Here is a 19,562-nt window from a genome sequence, read left to right as displayed (position 1 = left end):
TACAGATTAGATAAATTACAAAGTGCAAGGGTCAGGAGCAAACATTTTTACAGAGTGCAGCAGTCAGGAGTGAATAAAGTAGGGTGAAGGGCTATGGTTTATGTAATATACAGTAAGCCTACAAAATATTGCACCCATGATCAGCAGATTGTGTGTGTAATGTCAGGCTCCTGCACACACTGTCTAAAGCTCTGTGCCCAAACCTCTGCACAGGCTGTCATTGCAGAGCTGTAGGCAGTGTGAATGAAATACGGGTGAGCAACAAACTAAACTACAAGTCTGTCTGCTGCAATGGGAGACAGGACTTGTAGTTTCTAAATTCACAGATTCCTGTGAATTAATGATGTGACATTGTGGGTCTACCTTGCACAGCCATGCTGTTTTCAAAATTTGACAACAGGTGAGGGGAGAAGAATCTCTGCCCGCTGTCACACTGAGGGTGGGTGGGGGAGCTGAGGAGAAGGGGGGCAATTAGAACATGTTACACTCTGAATACTGGTGAAACATGTTCTAAAATGTGAATTCATCATTTAAGCTGGTACACATGCACAGTTTTTTTTTTTTTTTTGTTCAGGTTGCTGGTTGGTCCTTGCATCCACACAAGTGATGTGGATACAGAAATATTCAGGGGCATTGTATTCTGACAATGGGGACCTCCCACTGTCAGAATACATGGATTAGTGCTGTAGCCAATTGGCTGCAATCCCCTGATTAAACAAGGTTTTCCAGCAGTCCTGATCAACAGAAGCTGATCTAATGATTGGCTTCTAACAGGGGGAGCTACACTCAGATTGGAATTCAGCTGTTTCCTGCTGAACTAGACAAATCTCAATCTATGTATATCCAGCTTTACCTTATTTCTTGCTCCTGTAGGCTTCCTCCAGTGCTGTGACTTGCCCCCTTCAGGTTCTATGTAAATTACTGGCTGTGGTCACACTCCAGCCTCCCCATCATACTATATAGGGTTAATGTCCCTGTATGGTATGTGGTTATTTCAGGGCTTTGTGTGGAGGAAGAGAGCACTGGAGCTGGCTGCAACATGCAATAAGGTAAAATAAGGTCAGGGCTCACGGGGAGAAGATGCAGGCTGCCATCTGTCCTCTTAGATCTTCTCTCTGTGCTGGGCAGGAAACAGTGATCGGGGCTGCTGTGTAACATCTTCTAGCTCTGCCCACCTGTACTGGAGCTCTTACTGTGAAAGCCCAGACTCGGCCAGACGACAAAAAAAGCATATCACTCCGCCAGGCACCAGTTCTAATGGAGCGGGCGACACCGGCCGCTGCTCTGGTGAAAAAAAAGAAAAATCCCAGAGCTCATAGCCGACAGCAGCCCCAGGGCAGTCGGCCTGCCGGGAAATTTCCCGCTATCCCGGCAGGTCAGTTCGGCCCTGTCCAGGTGGCTAGGTAATTAGTTCAAGTTAATTATATTTTTGTACACAATTTCATCTGCATAGCATAATGTAGTTAGGCACATGACCTGGTGGGGTAACCTGATCAGGAGGGGGATGTCCTCCTGTGAGATATATGAGATATATATCCGGTGTGATTTTGTTCAATAAAAGGTTGGAGATCTATACAAGCTATTCTCTGCAAGTTTTGTATGGGGGCGGCTAGAATATCTGATATCTATGTTCAGACTGGAGGAAGCGGTATTCTGACAGAAGCCCACAAACAGAATGTGGGTCGCAGTTCCAATACAGTAATAATAATAACCTTTATTAAAGGGTAACTCCACTTTTGTGGAGAAAAAAAATAGCAAATAAGGAAAAAATAATATAGCATATACAATTGCGGCACAAGTCATATTGTAATTGAATGTTATTAAAATGACCTTTCCTTTTCAATCTGCAGCAGCTGTAATTTTCTGAAAATGCAATGCAATATGCCTACCTGGAGTTGTTCTCTACACCAAATGTGTACTGAACACACCCCAGAAACATCATGTCTTACTTCTGTGATTGGCTCACTAATTTTCCCAGAAGTTTGCCTAAGATACAAGACAAATTGCAGGCATCCCCTGAAACAAAAATTTCATTTTTGGTGAGATACTACCTATAGGAACATGTCTAAATGGATGCAGGCCCAGCAGATTACCTCATTAGTGCCCTTCAGGTGAACAGCTGATAGATAATTATGTAACCACTCCCATTAGACCCACTCAGCACAGAGGCAGAGGAACAAACAGGGATATCTTCAGAATAACAAAGGGTAGGAATCTGCAACAATGTTTGTTATAATCCTTGCAATGTACATATTACCCAGAGGGGAATGCATTTTTCTCAACAAAAGTGGAGTTACACTTGAAGTATGATTTAATACTTTTTCTCCTTTAATAGCCACTCTAACAGCCCACTTTTCCTAAGGAACAAAACAATGATCATTAGAACTGGTCCCCCCAAATTGTGCTGTGGGTCCCTCTGAAGCTCTCATTGGTTCTTCCCTCTGACCCCATGATTTGCTCTTGCATTTATCTGAAGTCAAAGGGAGGGTGTAGCGAGAGCTGTGATAAACCCCGGGTGTGTTGGGTTTTCCAGAGGACTTTGCGGGATCAGTTCTAAAGATCAAAGAGGTGGTCAGGAGCAGAGGCCCCAGGAAAAGTAATAATTTACTTTCTTTTTTATATGTTAAATGGGTTTGAAGAACACATTTTTTTTCCTAGCTGTAAAATCGAGATCTTAGTCTTAAGAGACACGACATTCAGATATAGGCAACTGGGTTATACTTCAGCCTACAAGAGGAACTGGACACTGGCAAACAAAATAGCCATTGGTGAGTGAGGTATAACTGCTCCCTATCCCCGCATGAGGTATAAATGCTCCCACTCCCAGTTTTGTAGAGAAGCAGTATTAAGGTGATATGAAAGAGAGTGGTGGGACTTGTGCCCCTAATGAGCTTACAGAAAAAAAACTCCAGCAAATACAAAAACACTGCCTTTTATATAGGTCAATAAAGCAAAATAAAAGTTCACAAATGATTCCGGAGCTACCAGACTAGAGAAAACTAGGCCATAATGTTGTGTTGTAGGAGTCTTGAGTGGAAATGAGCAAACTGAACTGCCTTGAGGGAAATAACTATCAAGTACAGAACTCTCGTGCAAATTTGTGGCTCCTGAACTGTGGGGTCTGGAAGCAAATCTTGGGGAAAAAAAAAAAAGCTTGATCTGTGTCTAAAAGGAGTTACACATGTTCCAAATGCATTGTTTTACTACTAACTTCCAGGGTCCAGCAGAACCTATCCCCATTGCATTGTAAGTCAGCATTTGTGCTGTCTGGTCTCTCAGGAGAAGTTCATCCAGGTATCCCATAATTGGCATATTCTGTCAGCATTGGTAGGCTAGCATGGTTTCTGATACCTTGATGAACACTAAGTGTGCAAAAGATTGAACAAATAGGCCTCAACAAACTGATGTTGGGCTTCCACAGCAAAACAGATGCAATGCTGGTCTCCTGCACACGGTCAGTGTATCGGCTTGCCTGTACATCCCATACGGGTAAGCCGATACTCCCTGACAGGAAGACTCAATGAACTGACAAGCCGACAGCTGCTAAGGATGTCGGGGCTTGCAGTTCATTCAGACACACAGAGCGGTGTGATTGCATGACGTGGCCGTGTGAACGGAGCTGCTTTCAAATAGTGGCAGCTAGTACAGGGAACTTTTCCCATACTGCTGCCACAGGGAGCGGGTCAGCGGGCAGCAGGTGCAGCACTGGGAACATGTTACATGTTCCATCTTAAAATCGGGTGGAACATGTAACATGTTCCTAAAGGTGAACTTATCCTTTAAATTCTAATTATATTGCTGACTTGTAGTCCCCCCACATAAAAAGACAGCAGTTTCTATTACGAATTTCCATTGTATCACTTATGCTTTATGAGGCAGTATCTCCCCTTCCTCTTGTGCAGTGACTGTGCCTGGAACCTTAATATCTTCTCCTACCATCAGGAAGCAGCTCCACTAGACCACATCTGCTATGATCCTCTTACATCTTCCATGTCTCATGTGCAGAGGGTGTGCACCAAGATGTAGGGACTCAATTATTTTAGGTCTGTTAACCCAAGTGCTCATTATGTTTGCCAAAGTAGTGGAAGGTGTGAAAGGACTAACAAAATGGAAAATTACCTTTACTGTTCAATATTAAAACAGTACAAAGCAGAGTAATGGAGAAGACAGATACAGGATGCTTTCAACATGTAGGGAAACTAGCTGGGAAATATTTTCATATGACTAGACATGTTATGTAAGAAATGGAGGGAACAAGTACCCCTAGGCACTTGCCTAATTGGAAATTTGGCCCTATCCCTAGTCATTTAGATGGTTATTAGAGATGGGTGTATCACAAATCTGTTTGCGTCGTCTAAATAGATTATGTACAGCAGATCCATTGAGAAGCATACATTTCATGCCTAACTTCTTATGTGTTATCCTGCATAGGTCAGACAAATCTGCATAAAACATTCAGGGAAATTGACATTTTATGGGTTGTTAAATCTTCTGAAGATTTACAAAATGTTTGAGTACCTGAAGGAATGCTTGCACAGAAAAAGAAAGTTACATACCAGTTCATAGAAAGTTTCATCTTTTGGAGTTACGAATGGAAGCTTTGCATCACCAATCTGTTCAAGAAGCTTTTGCCTCTATGAGAAAAATATTAAAACATATATTCACTAAACATACTTAGCAACAAAAGAAGAATCTACAACCAGTGAGTTTCTGTGTATATCATATTTATACTATGTGACACCATATATACATTATTTGCAGTAGCATGTTATAACAAACTACATCACAAAGCTATCTGTTCAAATCTTTTGTGAAATAAAATGTTTTACTTAAAGGAAACCTGTTTGAGAGAAATGTGTAGGCCACTTTTGCTTGTTATCTCATATGCTGTTAATTGCTTAAAATGACACTAAACAACAAGGGAACCCTGGGCCTCATTTATACACGCCTATCGGGTTGGCTATCGGGTGTTGCTGCAGCCATCTCCTCTAAGGGAAGCTGGTAGTGAAGCCTTGCAGCTTCACAGCTGGTTCCCTACTGTGCATCCGTGAAACATGCTGCACTCTGTGAATGGGCCGGGTGCGGGGGAAGAAGGAGAGGGTACCAAGTATCAGCTCCCCCACAAAAGTTTCCAAATGTAGCAGCGGAGGAGGGAAGGAGGCAGACAAGCATCCCCTTTTGGGTGGAGCTCCACTTTAAACAAACGTTTTATTTTCTTACCTGGAATGTTGCTGGATGACAAGACTAAGCCATAGTCTTACAGTTAGCAGCATGCTGTGGTGCATCTTTGGTTGGTCGATGGACTGCCTATCAGGTCTATCAGATAGGCAGCCAATGACCAAATGATTGAGCTTGACACCAGGCTGACCATGCTGTTAGTTGTAAGGCAGTGGTCAGCCTGCAATAGGAAGTGTTATTACTGGCAGTTCAGGAGACAGTGCGTCAAGCGATTGCATGCAAAATCACTACACTGTACATATTTTTCACAAAGGTGTTTGGAAGTGATTGGATCAGGGCCCCCAAACATACATGTTTTACTAGTGTTGTCAATAGCACAAACAGATACAAGTTTGACAACGTTTAAGTGCTTTTTTTTTTTTTTTTTTGGAAGAGGCAACTCCGAGGTTTTTTAATATCTTCTCTCTTTATACAAAAAAAAAAAAAAAAAAAAAAAAAAATTATATTATATACACAATATGATATTGGAGAATTGTTTTAATTTTTCTAAATTTTCCTTTTTTTTTTTTGTTAAATATTTTTTGTTGAAAGTTTTGCACGTTAAACAAAGAAACGGTATTGGTTACACGCTAAAAAGATGGTATAAATAACAGCTAGTGTTGCATATTCCATGAGTCATTGACATAGTTTAATGTTAATATTATCGGCTTCAATACAGATTTCAGTATACATATAAGCTTAATACTTAGTAGATTAGTAGTTCTCATTGCATATAGGTCAATATTTTAATTGTTAACTTTGCTGTTTATTATATAATACTTCAAAGACTTAAAATAGTTGTTTAGTTGATTTACCCATAAGCATGGCACCAATAAATCAAAACTTAGATGGGGGAGAGTGAAAGGATTGGCAGAAATAAAATGGAAGGCGGGGGGGATAGGGTCAATTGAGAATAGGAACATAAATTCAAAACAAAATCTGAAAAGAAAACAACACACCGATTGCATAGTACAATGCATTAAACAACAGTAAGTAAAGAACCCTAAAGTGCTTAGTCGTTCAAATAGGTATGAATCCAAGTTGACCAATTAGAGTTGAAGAAGGTTAGGGAGTTAAGGCCCGTACACACGTACCGATCGTCGGCATACAAACGTCGGTGGACGAAGGATCTGCCGATTGTACGCGTGTTAGTATGGTGCCTCCGACAGATGTCTGCGCACAATCCGCGGACAAAAGTCTTTCTTGCAAACATGAAAATATTTGTATGCCGACACCAGAACGGACGATTGTTCGCCTGTCAGTACACAATTCTGCCGACACACAGCTACAAATCCCAACACGCATGATCAAACCAAATGAGTTCCCGGAAGAATTTTCTCTAGTAAACTCAACATTTTATTCAGAAAGAACTTTCGGCTCGCGGAAGTCCAAGAAATAGGTGAAATGCGGAGCACATGCTCATCTTGATAAATGTGAGAAGAAGGAAGATGCTGCTCATAATGCCATACTTTTCTAATAAAAAGGCATGTGTTCTGTTATGATGAAGATAATGTTTGTCTATTCTATCTGTTCTATCAAATTTTATAATTAAATAATTTGAACTCTTCACCATTATTTTTGTATTTTCACACCAAAGATCTAACTATTGATATGACCCTTTATTCTTGTATGAATTAATGTCTAAAACATATTTTTCAGGTTATGCACAATATTAAACATGTTAACAAATTCAGATAGGCCATTTTTTATTTTCAATTTTCTTTATTTTTTGGATCTCAGCAAAAAAAAAACAAAGCAAACATCAATACTTTCCGTATAACTAAACATAAAAAAGGTCCATTTGGACAAAATTAAACTAGAAACTGGCAAACAGGGGTAAAATAAATAATAGGGGGTTACAAAAATTAAAGTTGCTGGTAACTGAAATCAGGTTGCCATGAGGGCAGGTTTGGATCCTGCTGGCCATATTGCCACTGGCCATGTGGCATTTGGCGAGGTGGTGGGTGTTGTGGAGGTGGAGGTGGAGGTGGAGGGCACGGGTGCTCCTGGCATGCATGGCTGTGCTCATTAAGTATGCCGTTTTCAGCCTTTTGCAGCACATCGAGGATGATTTTTCTGGCATACTGACACTGCCTGAGGTCCACCTTATCTAAAATTTTTGCCGTCATGTTGCCGAAGGACTCATTGGCCTCCGGTTTCCGACGTAGGGCTATGGTGGCCTCCTGGATAAACTCGTCGGTGATGTCATCCACGTGCTTCCTCTTTTGCCTCCGTTTGGCAGGAGGAGGTGGTGGTGGAAAGAGTTCCGCAGGCTCCTCAGGCTCCTCAGGCTCCCCAGGCTCCTGGCTGCAACCTGGCTCCTCCTCAGTGACACTTCCCTGTTGATGAAATGAACAATTGATTAGAATGTTATAGTGTATATAAAAAGTCATGTTTGTTATATTATTGTGAACAAATAGCAGACTTTACATACAGTGGCATATCTAGGGTCTCCAGTGCCCTTGTTGAGGAGCTGTATTTGGCAACAACCCCCCCCCCCCCCCAAGATCAATGTAAAACTGTAACCCACCCCCCCAAAAAAAAATTAAAGGGCATTAAAAGTTTCTAATTTGCCCCTTGTTTGCCCAGTGTAGAGCTCTCTAGTGGGCAATCATTGTCTCAGGTGTGAAAAAGAAAGAGAGGGTTGAGAGATAGAGAGAGGGAGAGAAAGAGGGGGTGTGAGAGAGAGAGGAGGGGGTTGCAGAGAGAGAGGGGCCTGAACTTGCAGAGGGCTTGATGTAGGGCATTGAGGGTGAAGCAGTGCAGGGAAACATGAATAAGGAAGCCACTTGCCTTGCTGACCCAGAGTGAGAGACCAGAGACATGGAAGCAAGGATGGATGGATCATTTGCAGGAGCTGTTAGTTTTGTATTAAAAAAGGTTGAGCCAGAGGAATGCTGAGGCTACAGCAGTGTTTGTTAGGACCAGAGGTGTGCTGGGGATGCAGTGAGAGGCAGTCTCAGTCTCCTGGTCTTTTGGCTCAGCTGCTCTCAATGTTTTACACCTGCATGAAGCAGCTCTCAATGTTTTACACCTGCATGAAGCTGCTCTCAATGTTTTACACCTGCATGAATCCGCCTGCAAACTGGGGGTTCTGGGGTGTGCAGGCTGAGTGGATTGTTAAAATAAACAATAAAACAATGCCAATGTTTTTGTGACCCACCCCCCTTGGCCTGCGCCCCTGGCGGTTGCCTGTCATGCCAACCCCTTGCTATGCCCGTTTACCTAAAGGGTCAATTATGGTTTAGCTTATAATTTTGTTACATGATTACATTTTAGCAGACAATATATTGTGAAATGCCATACCTGAGTAAAACTCTCCTCCAGGAAATCCTCATCCTGGCTTGGATCTACCGACACTGAGCCCTCTGCCGAAGTCGAAGGCAGCGTAGAAATTGACGGCCTGGATTCCATGGTGTCTGCCAGGAACCGCATGTTATCAAAGTACCACAGCCGTGGTACATATACATTCCGTGCCCCTGCTCCAGACTGGGTGGACTCCTCTATTTTTTTTAACTCCCGCCTGTAGGCAGTGCGAATACTGTTTATTTTTTTGCGGATATAAGTAAAATTTGCCCCAGGACAGACGGGCTTGTAGAAGGCCACCAAATGTTCCATGGCCTGTTTTCTGAGTTTTCTATTTTTATAATCTGCGGACTTGACTTGCCACAAACAGGGCAGTTGCCTGAATTCATCAATGAAACTGATGAGAAAGTTGTGGGTGGTGAAATTGTTCACCATATTGCAGGACAGTATATGCCTGCAAGACACAAAACAACACAAAACATATTAAAAGAGCATGTATTTTGGCACATAATAAAGATATTCCTAATAAAAGCTGTATAGGGCCCAAAACACACACTTTCTATTAAAAGAGTCGTACCTTTGTTTGTGGGGAAAAGTCGTGATTCGCCGCTCGATCGTGCTCCAACTCTCGATATGTCCGCTAGCGAATCGTCGGCCGAACGATCTGGCGTCCTTTAAATACAGCGCAGGCGTCAACTCCTCCTCCAGTGGCGGGCTTGTGCAGGGGTGTGTACGTGCCGAAGATCAGGCCTACATGCGGCACTCACACCTGAGGCAGTGGAATAATCATTGTTTAATTACGAACCATGTCTCAACAATCTGGGAGCTCAATTAGTGGGGGCCGAAGTGATTGGGCCACCCGAAAATCAAGGGCTACACCCATGTCAAAGCCAGAAATGGTGGAGATGGTCTCCATTTTAGAAAAAATGGATTACGATGGAAAGTTGGCAAATTACGATCGGCCCAATGCCAGGAAAGATGGCATCATGGACAAGGTGGTGGCCTGTTTGGTCAAAAAATTCGGTGTCGAGCGATCGAAAGATCAGATTCGGAAACGGTGGTCTGACCTCAAACACCGTGAGCAGGATCAGCTTTCCCAAATCCATCGGATTTTGAAAAAAAGTAAGTTTTATTTTTTCTTTATTTTTTTAATCATGCAATATGTTTTTTATAATTTTGTGTATGTTGTATTAACATGTCTAGATTATAATGTCTATGTAAAAAGTTAGATTACTCATTTTAGTTGTCATGTCGTGATTTGATCGATCTATTGTTGATGTTTTAGTATATGACATTAAAAGTCAGGAAGCCATAGTTAAAAATATATGTATTGTGTTGCAACGAACGTTCTTTCCTGCACGAATCTTCTCAGCAAACATTCCTATTAATCACAGATTATTATTCAAACCTTTAAATAGGAGAAAAACGTAAACTCCGTGCCAAACTATGGGAAAGGAGGAGGAGAGGTCTGGCAGCTCCATCGGCAGTTGCCGAACAAGATGAGGACATGGGCACAGAAGGTGGCACAGATTCCACTAAAGGTAATTGGTTCCTATGCACTGTCAAACATTAATGTACCATATTTTTCGTAGATAACCATGTACATGTCTTCATATTTGTTACTAAAAGAGCTATCAAGCAGGGCACCATGTCCTAACAAATGTACCTCTTGTGACTTTTATGATATGGCCAATGTTTTGTATTATGTAGATGAAGACATTATTCCGGAAATAATCCTGGTGGAGCCAACAAGTGATGAGACACCAGAGCAACAAGAAGGTTGGTAGTCACAGATTTTTGTGTAGTGGGATCATAGAAATATGTGTATTTGCAATGATTGTTTAACCTTATATTCTTGTATTCCCTTACAAATTTACATTGCAGATGTTGCATCATGCCAGGATGTGGCATCCCCAGCCAGGTCAGAAGCCCGATCTCCTGCCAACTTGCCAAGCAGCATGGAAGCCAGTTCCGAAACTGTGGAGGAACCAGGACCAAGTGTCAGAGAGCCAATTGTGTGCCCACGTAGGTTTTTGCAGAATGATTTTTATCAGTGTTATTTTTAGCCTCCAATTTACAACACTAGTTCCCTATGGGAGCCTCTTTATTTGAATGGAAGTCGCACCGTAAGTCGGATCAGGATGCTCTGACTTGCGGGGCCACTTGCGTTGTGAAGATTTTTGAGGGGGAACTACACCAAAAAATTGAACAACCCACCGTGGGTGTCCCCCCAAGTTCACAACCAGGCCTTTTGTGTGTGGTATTGAGTTTGAGGGTATGCCCACAACAAAAAGACAGCGTGGGTTACCCCCAAAACCCCTACCAGACCCTTATACAAGCATGCAGCTTGTCAGGCCAGGAAAGAGAACGAGCAAGCGGACCAAACACCCCCTGGACCACAGCAGGACACATGCCCTCAACATGGGGGGGTTTTGTTGCTTTGGGCCAGGGGGCCTCTGCACCGCACACCCAAAAGCACCTTACTCCCATGTAGAGGAGGACAAGAGCCTCATCCCCACAACCCTGTCTGGTGGTTTTGGGGGGTCATGCGGCCAGGGGGTTCCTAGGACTTTGGAAGCAACCTTTAACAAAGGGTGGCCCCCAGATCCCAGACCCCAATCACTATGTGAATGGGTATGGGGTACATAGTACCCCTACACATTAACCACATAAATGGAAGTGTATGTGAATAACGACAGGAGACGTTTATGAAATGTTCTTAAAGATCTTCATCCGGTCTTCTCCACTCTGCTCTTTGGATCTTCTCCTCTCCAGTCTTCTGCTGTCCAATCTTCTGCTCTTATGTTGTCTGCTCTTTTGCCCTAGGCTCTTCTTCTTCCTCCTGTCCTCCTCCAATGCTGTTGCCGTGCATTCTGCCCGTCTCTGGTCTCTGCATCTTAATATATATACATTACAACCATGCCCTCACAATGACGTCATCATGCGTTCACACCCCTAATGAATATATAGTAAGCTCAGGAGACCGGCAGAATCATCAGCAACAGCATCGGAGGAGGACAGGAGGAAGAAGAAGAGCCTAGGGCAAAAGAGCATAAGAACAGGGTAGGTATTAACTCGAGAGGAATTTAAGATTACCTGGACACCAAATGTTTCTCTATTATTATGACCTCATGTAGGTGATTCACATTGACTCATTTTTTTTTATTTTTTACAGACCATGTTTTACATAGTTGCACATTAGCCAAATTGACCCGTGAGGCTCTCCAATGCTGCGCAGACCTGGAACAAATAAAGGAGACTGCAACGGCATTACAAATCAAAATGCGCAATTTTGTGGACATGATTGGCAAATTTTAAGCCACAATTTTACTAGGTTTTTAATGTTTGTATTGGGATGTTCCTGATGTTACAAATTTTTTATAATGTTTTAGGGCATTTTAATTACACTCAGATGTTAAAGAGTGTACCCAAGTTTGGGAAAAGCACTTTACAACACCCTAACCCTAACCCTAACCCTAACCCTGTGAATGTTTGATACTAAAACGTTTTTACATTCAACAATGTGTGTTCAATTCTTTATTAGACTTTCGTTGGGGGGTCGAGGTCTAAAGCTGTGTAAAGAAGCACTAAATGTATGATGGCTGTCCTATTCCCATATTTACATGTTAATGAAAGCATTTTGGACACTGCCATATGCGAGTTGCTGGAGGTGTCAATGAAATGTTAAAGATACCCCCAGTTTTAACGCATATCACAGTGCGATCTGACATTTCACACAGGATCGGATCACACAAGTTTGAACGATTGTGCGATCCTATCCTGATGCGGCTGAATAAATGCATCATGTGCGACTTTTGTGCGAGTGCAGTGCGAATTGAGCCATACAAACTGTATAGCTGATTTTCGCATGAACATCTGATCGCATGTAATAAAGGAGCAGTGCGCTACGATATTACATGCCATCAGATGTGCAGTGTGAATTGAGACATACACTTTGTATGGCTACATTCGCACTGAACACGCATACAAGTCGCACATGACCCTTTATTTCTGATGTATCTGGATTGGATCGCACAGTGCTTAACACTTGTGGAATACAATCCTGTGCAAAAAGTAAGTGGCGGGTCACCCTTATGCAATGCTGGAAGGCTGCAAAGTCGCAGACTTCCCGCATCGCATAAGTGTGACTCAACACTCAAGGTACTAGCAGTCCTAGGATTCAATATGGCATTGATATTGCCAGTAGCAATCAGTGTAGGGAGATCAGTGTAATCTATAGTGTATTGCTTGTTCGTTGCTCTAGTTCACTTTCCATTACCTATATATATATAACACTTTGAGATGAACAATGATCAAGTTTCACATAACACTGACATATCCTAACATTGGTGGGCAGTGAGAAGGATGTCATAAATGAACACAACATAACAGGTGTAGGTACTTTGTTAATACCCTAATGTATTATATGAAATATATAGTATGGGCAACTTCTGGACAATGAACACCAATGTAAGGTGACATTAGATGGGTGTGACCTAGTTCTCAATGTGACAGGGTTTGTGTACATTTTGTGGGGTGCAGAAGGCCCTTGTATTTACACCACTGGCTAAAAAATAACACATGGCCATCATCACTTTGGATCAGCTGGTGAGAGACTACAGTCAAGAAACACACTGATGAATGTATTAACCCTTCCAAAGTCACACATATATAACACATGATTAACCCAAATAATTGTGTTTGGCATATGTGCCCAAATGATTATAATCCACAATACAGAATCATTGCAATTTTTGTTTAATGTGTTGAAAAATAATATATCTCTGACATTTATCTTGTGTGTCCAATCTTTAACAAGATTAATGGGTGTGTGACAGTGATTGCTGCCAGGACACAGCTCCTCTCCCCACGAAATAGTCCAGATATTCCTGGCGGATCTGACGGGCCCTGTGTGATGCCAATGCTGACCGTCCAACTTCCATTGACGGCATGGACTCCACTTGGTTAGAAGGTTGGGCCTCTCCACTTGTACCTGGCATAGCAGGGTCAGTATCCAGTTGCTGCAATACATAATTTTGTGCATTCCTGCGTAGGAAGTTGTGCAAAATGCAGCAACACAAGACCACATTATCCACTTTGTACAGTGCCAGGTTTATGGACGTCAGGAATATCCGGAACCGGTTGGCCATTATCCCGAAGGCATTCTCCACAACTCTGCGAGCTCTGGACAACCGGCAGTTGTAAATCCTTTGGTCTGGGGTGAGGTTCCTCTGAGGGTAGGGCTTCATGAGATGCTCCCCAAGCGCAAAAGCCTCATCTGCGATAAACACAAAGCTCATACCCTCAACAGTTTGCTCCCTGGATGGCAGGTTCAGAGTGCCGTTCTTTAGACGACGAGCGAACTCCGTCTGATCAATAACTCCCCCATCCGAATTGCGGCCATTTTTGCCAATATCCAAAAAAATAAACTCATAGTTTGCATTAACTATGGCTAGCATGACTATACTAAAAAAACCTTTATAATTATAAAAAAATGTGCCGGAATTCGGAGGGGGGACAATGCGGACGTGCTTCCCATCAATAGCACCCCCACAATTGGGAAAATTCCACTTCTCCAGAAATTGATCAGAAATCTCCAGCCATTGCTCTGCGTTTGAAGGAAACTGTGGGAAAAAAATAAAAAAAATAAAATTAGTGCTTGAGCACATCACATTATTAATTACACACACAGTTGTCTGTTAAATGCTTATGCAACTTGCTAAAAAAATATACAACAGGAAGGCAAAGGTTTGGATATGGGGATGTAACATCTACATACATTTATTTTCAACCTCCTATTGTTCTTATATTGTAAAGGGCCATACACACTAGAAGATTCTCTGAAGACTTTTTCGTGCAGATATACCTTTTCTATGTAGTGCAAGGGCCTACCAGATTGCATAGGATTTGAAAGTGTTTGTTGGACCTTATATTATTTGGTTTTGGTAAATCGGAAGGATAAATTGTTCTGACAATCTTCTAGTGTGTATGGCCCATTATACTCACCAGCTAGAGCTGAGATTTACAAACTACGGCCATCCAGCTGTTGCAGAACTACACATCCCATGAGGCCTTGTAATTCTCTGACATTCACAGACATGACTAGGCATGATGGAAATTGAAGTTCGTGAACAACTGGTGGGCCATAGTTTGAAGACCTCTGAACTTGAGCTTTGGTATATGCTGACTTTGAGATTTAGCATGTGGGTGGGGGATGGGTAAGTAAAACTGGGCATTTATACATCAATAAGGGCTTGTGGTCAGTGAAGGTTTTAACATCATTACATAAACATATAGAATCATAGGTGGGAATGGATGGACTGATGTATTTTAGATAAATCATTAACTAGGTACTAAAACATTGGCCAAGGAATAATTGTTTGAGGGAAAGCAATAAAATTAGATAAATTCGACATACTGTTAACAGGCAATGCGTTTAGGGACACATAGGAGAGAATGGTGGGGTGGTTAGTGGGTAATTTTACAAATGGTTAAAGATAATCTACATCTTTACTACTATGTGAATGCGGACAGAGGGTAGTTTACAAATAATGGCCTGTGTCAATTGCTGTACATCCAAAAACATCATAATTCAGGTGAAACTAGTAATACATGTAATGTAATGTAAAAAATCAAACATACCTTGATATAGTCCTTCTGCAAGACCTTGATGATGGCAGAGCAGGTCTCAGGGATGATGACTCCAAGAGCTTGGGGGGAGATGCCTGTGGTGAACTTCAGATCCTGCAGGCTTCTCCCTGTTGCAAGATACCTCAACGTCGCAATTAACCTTTGCTCAGGAGTAATTGCAAGCCGCATACAAGTATCCTGCTTCAGAATATAGGGGGACACCAGGGCAAGAAGACGGTAAAAGATGGGATCCGTCATCCTCAAATAATTCCTGAAGTCATCAGGATTATTTTCCTGGAGCTCCCTCAGCAAGGACATATGAGAAAATTGATCACGGTTAAGCAACCAATTTTTCGTCCAGGAGGTCCGCTTCTTCTTCCTATTGCTCGTACGTCGTCTCAGAGCCAAAACTCCAACACTAACGACAGCAACGGACGAATTCACGGTCGCCATAATAAATTCTCGAACGATGTCTCGGAAAATAGCGAAATGTCGTCAACCAAACAAATGCTACCGAAATCAGCGCGAGATGCCCAGAAGGGTCACGGCCAAACACTCACTTCCTCTTTTGTAGCGGCGAACGTGCGTGGAACGTAGTGACGTCATTTTCTGTCGGAAGACAAATGTCCTGGGCAAGTTTTGAGCACTTTTCAACAGACAAACAACAAACACACCAGCCGCGAACATTTGTAGGACGTTCCGTCGGCCGACGATCGGTACGTGTGTACGGGGCTTTAGTGTTACAAGCTATCACTCTTTTGTACATACAGTGTAGATTCACTCTATGGAAAACTTCCGAAATGTCAGGTTGCTTTTCCATTTTTTATTGATCACTAAACTGGATGCTATTTATTTATGTGAAACTATAGTTCGATACTGTAATGGAAAGTTGGAAATGTAAAGGTTAAGTAAGGGTAGACCAGAGGAGGGTTTTGTTAGGATACCTGTGGGTTGTGAGATCATTACAAATATAGTGTTCCAAAAACTGCAAAGATTGGGACACATCCACAAAATATGAAGCAGATTGCCATTGGCACCGCAATGACGCCAACCGAGTTGCAAATTATCAGGGTAAAGCTTTGTCAGTTTGTATGGTCTAAAATACCCTCTATGTAATATCTTGAGGAAGTTGTCCCGATGATCCATGCAGTGGGTGGTGTTAAAGCCATGGGTAATGGCTGCTATCCAGGTTTCTAAAGGGAACAAAGTCCCTAGTTATTTTTCCCAGTGGATAAAGGATAGTGATTTCTGGAGCAATTGTAGAACCAAGAAATTCCTCCTTTAACAGCCTGTTTGTTATTTAGATAGTTCCACACTGAAGGTTCCAATGTTACAAAATGTACAGGGAATTTGCATTTATGCAAGCATACCTGTCTATGTGTTCTCGGGACCTCAGATACATCATGGTATCCCCAAAAACTCCATGGGGTCACATTTAGGGAGGAAATGAGATATGAAGAGACAATGTTTAGGGACGAATGTTCAAGAGAGACTATCAGGCCTCTAAAGAAAGCTTGTATGGAAGGAAGCTCAGGAACTGAGAAATGAAGTCCTGCAGATTTAGCTATTAATAAGGATGGAAGGACCCGGTTTTCAATAAATGACTTTTCGAAAGAAACCCACAATTTATCAGTGTTAGGGATGAACCAAGATTTTAAATTATCAAGGATGGCAGCAGTGATATTGTTTCAGAACCAGTAGGTTTACTCCCCCTGTTGATTTATGTTAAATTAAGGTATTAATTGGGATTATAGCTTTACCTCCTTTCCATATAAACTTCCTGAAAGAGATTTCAAAATCCCCAAAAGATTAAGTGGGTAGATGGGTAGGGATATCAAATTTTAGGCAATACAAGCGTTTAAAATGCTGAAATTCTCCCCCATCCAGGATAGCTCGTAAGGACATTACGGAGTTTAGTTCTTTTTTAACAGATTCTAGAGGGGGGGGGGGGAGTTAGCTTCATATTCATATACTTTATTAGATGGATAGGGATATCTCCAGGTATTTCCGTGAATTTATTTCCCACACATATTTGTACTGTGATTTTAATATGGAGAGCGTTTTTGTGCCCACGCAGATGGGATGGGCAGAGGATTTAGTGACAGTAACCTGTGGTAAGAAACTACATTGGATTTTTGGAGTTCTTTTTGGACTTCTTGCAGAGATAATAGTGGGTTTGTTAGAGTGAATATAACATTGTCTGCAAAAAGTCCAATCCTATGGGTCTCTTACCTTTATACCAGATATCATTCTAATTGCTGTTCCATTATTAGAGTAAAAAAAATAATTGCTGACAGAGGACACCCTTGACGCGTTCCATTAGATATATGGAGTGTTTCCAAAATAACATTGGAGGGATATATGCATGCTGAGGGGTTGGAGTACAGCACCATAATAGCCAAGTGAACTAGACCAGTGAAACCAAATTTAGTGAGGACAGAGCGTAGAAAGCCCCAGTGAACCCTGTCAAAAGTATTTTTGACATCTAATGTTAAGAATACTGAGGGTTCCCTGTGGTTTTCTAGCAGCAGAAGTAGATTAAACACATGTTGAGTGCCGTCTGGGGCCTAGCCACTCATCACAAAGCCCACCTGGTCTGGTTTGATAAGGGATGGGGTGACTTCAGCTAATCTATTAGCCAGAAATTTAGCATAGCTCTTTAGATCTGTACTTAAAAAAAGTGTTTTTAATAAAGAAGTAGTATTAAATGATAGAGATGTGTTTTTTGTATTTATGAAAACAGTGGTGCATCAGAGCTATTGAAAAGAGGGGGGATTTGAATCGTGCAGGAGACCTTGCCGATTAACCTTTGGTGGAGGTTTATAACACCATGAGTACTTTGTGCATTTTTTTTTTTTTTAATTCAATTCATTTTTATTTCAATTTTTTTCCTTTGTTCCCAAACACAAAAGTTCCATATAAATCAACACAATTTTTACATAAATACATACTTCTAAATTTACATCCCCCCCACCCTATTTCACCTTTAGGATTTAATATGGTACAGACACAAACTTTCTATATATTCTTAAATTCAAGTATCAGTCCTAGCGTTTTACTTTCAATAATGTTTATTGAGTTTTTGAAAACACATGCATGACAAAACAAAATACATGAGGTAAACAAAAGGGAGGTACAATGAACAGTGAAGGATACATACAATTGCAACAGTTCTTGTGCATTCAAGTAAAATTCAACAAGCGCCATATACTGGTACAACAACCGTGTACAGTAGTACTAATAACATACGCTATAGGTGAAACATCTAAATGGAATAACTCCTGCCGCAGCTGTAGGAACTGTCATAATATAACATAACACAATAACTAAAGTTGAAACTGTCAACAAGAAGGGGTAAAGTATTTACTTTGCATCCAGATTGACCAGTCTTTGTGGAATTTTGGACCCTTGAGGGTAGAGAAGGCGTAAGCCCTTTCCAAAGAAAATTGGAGATTAATTTGTCTGACGGCCTCTAGGTGTGAAGGAGCAACCGGTTTCTTCCTACATCTGGCTATAATTGTTCTGGCCGCGATAAAGATGTGTGTCACGACTGTGCATAATAGTGGGTGGGAATGGAGTCTAGGCCCAGGGAAAGAAGTGCCAAGGCCGGATCTGGGTTGCGTAGTACACCGGTGGTATCCAACAGAATCTCAAAGATTTTGCCCCAAAAACTGGTCAAGCCCCTGCAATACCAGAAGATATGAACAATTGTGCCCACCTGGTCGCAATTACGCCAGCAGAGGGGGCTTTGAGCATCAAATATCTTAGAGAGTCAATATGGGGTTAAATACCAACGAGTTAGGAGTTTTTGCGCCTGTTCCCAATGAGATACACATTTAGACGCTTTGTATGTGGCATGGATGGCTAACTGCCATTGGGTGTACGAAAAGACTCGTTTGAGCTCTCCTTCCCAGGCGATCATATGCGGAAATTTGTGGAACAATGTTTTGTGTTTGATGGTGTTGTAGAATAAGGAGATGCCCTTCATAGAGCATAAGGGGTTAGTGAGGAACTGCCATATTTGGGGTGACAGGAGAATCTCCGGCGGGGGGTATTTACGCAAGAAGCTGGAAATGCTATTGTATGCAAAGATGGCTTGTGCGGATAGTGAAAATTTGCTTTTGAGTGCCGTGAATGGTTTAAGAGTTTCACCCTGGTAGAGCTGTGATATGGAGGCGATACCTGCCGAGTAGAATTTGGAAATGTTGACACAGGGGAGGAGGACGCTCAGAGCAGCCAGTGGGATTGGCATTTTAATAGGTGTTGGAGACCCTGGAAGGTGCGAGGATAATACTCTCCACGACAATAGGGGGGCTTGTGTTGGTAGGGGAAGTGTGTGAAGGGAAATCTGCTTACACCTATCTGCTAACAATAAATCGCCAAGAATGTCCACTAGGGCTGCACGATAT

The 19,562-nt window shown here is 41.9% G+C and overlaps 1 protein-coding gene across 1 annotated transcript in view; it reads right to left on the bottom strand.

Annotated features, from left to right (window-relative positions):
* The window catches only part of FTO (FTO alpha-ketoglutarate dependent dioxygenase), a 694,380-nt gene that overhangs the window by 537,733 nt on the left and 137,085 nt on the right, over window positions 1-19,562 (bottom strand). The window contains exon 2 of the mRNA XM_082269859.1: window positions 4,557-4,634. Within this exon, the coding sequence (XP_082125985.1) occupies window positions 4,557-4,634 (78 nt within the window). The remainder of the gene's footprint in view (window positions 1-4,556; window positions 4,635-19,562) is intronic.

This window comes from Pelophylax lessonae (assembly GCF_965119305.1).
Source record: "Pelophylax lessonae genome assembly, chromosome: 10".
In the NCBI taxonomy this organism is placed as follows: Eukaryota; Metazoa; Chordata; class Amphibia; order Anura; family Ranidae; genus Pelophylax; species Pelophylax lessonae.
The sequence above is the reverse complement of the archived record's forward strand: the minus strand, read 5'-3'. Positions and strand labels throughout refer to the sequence as shown.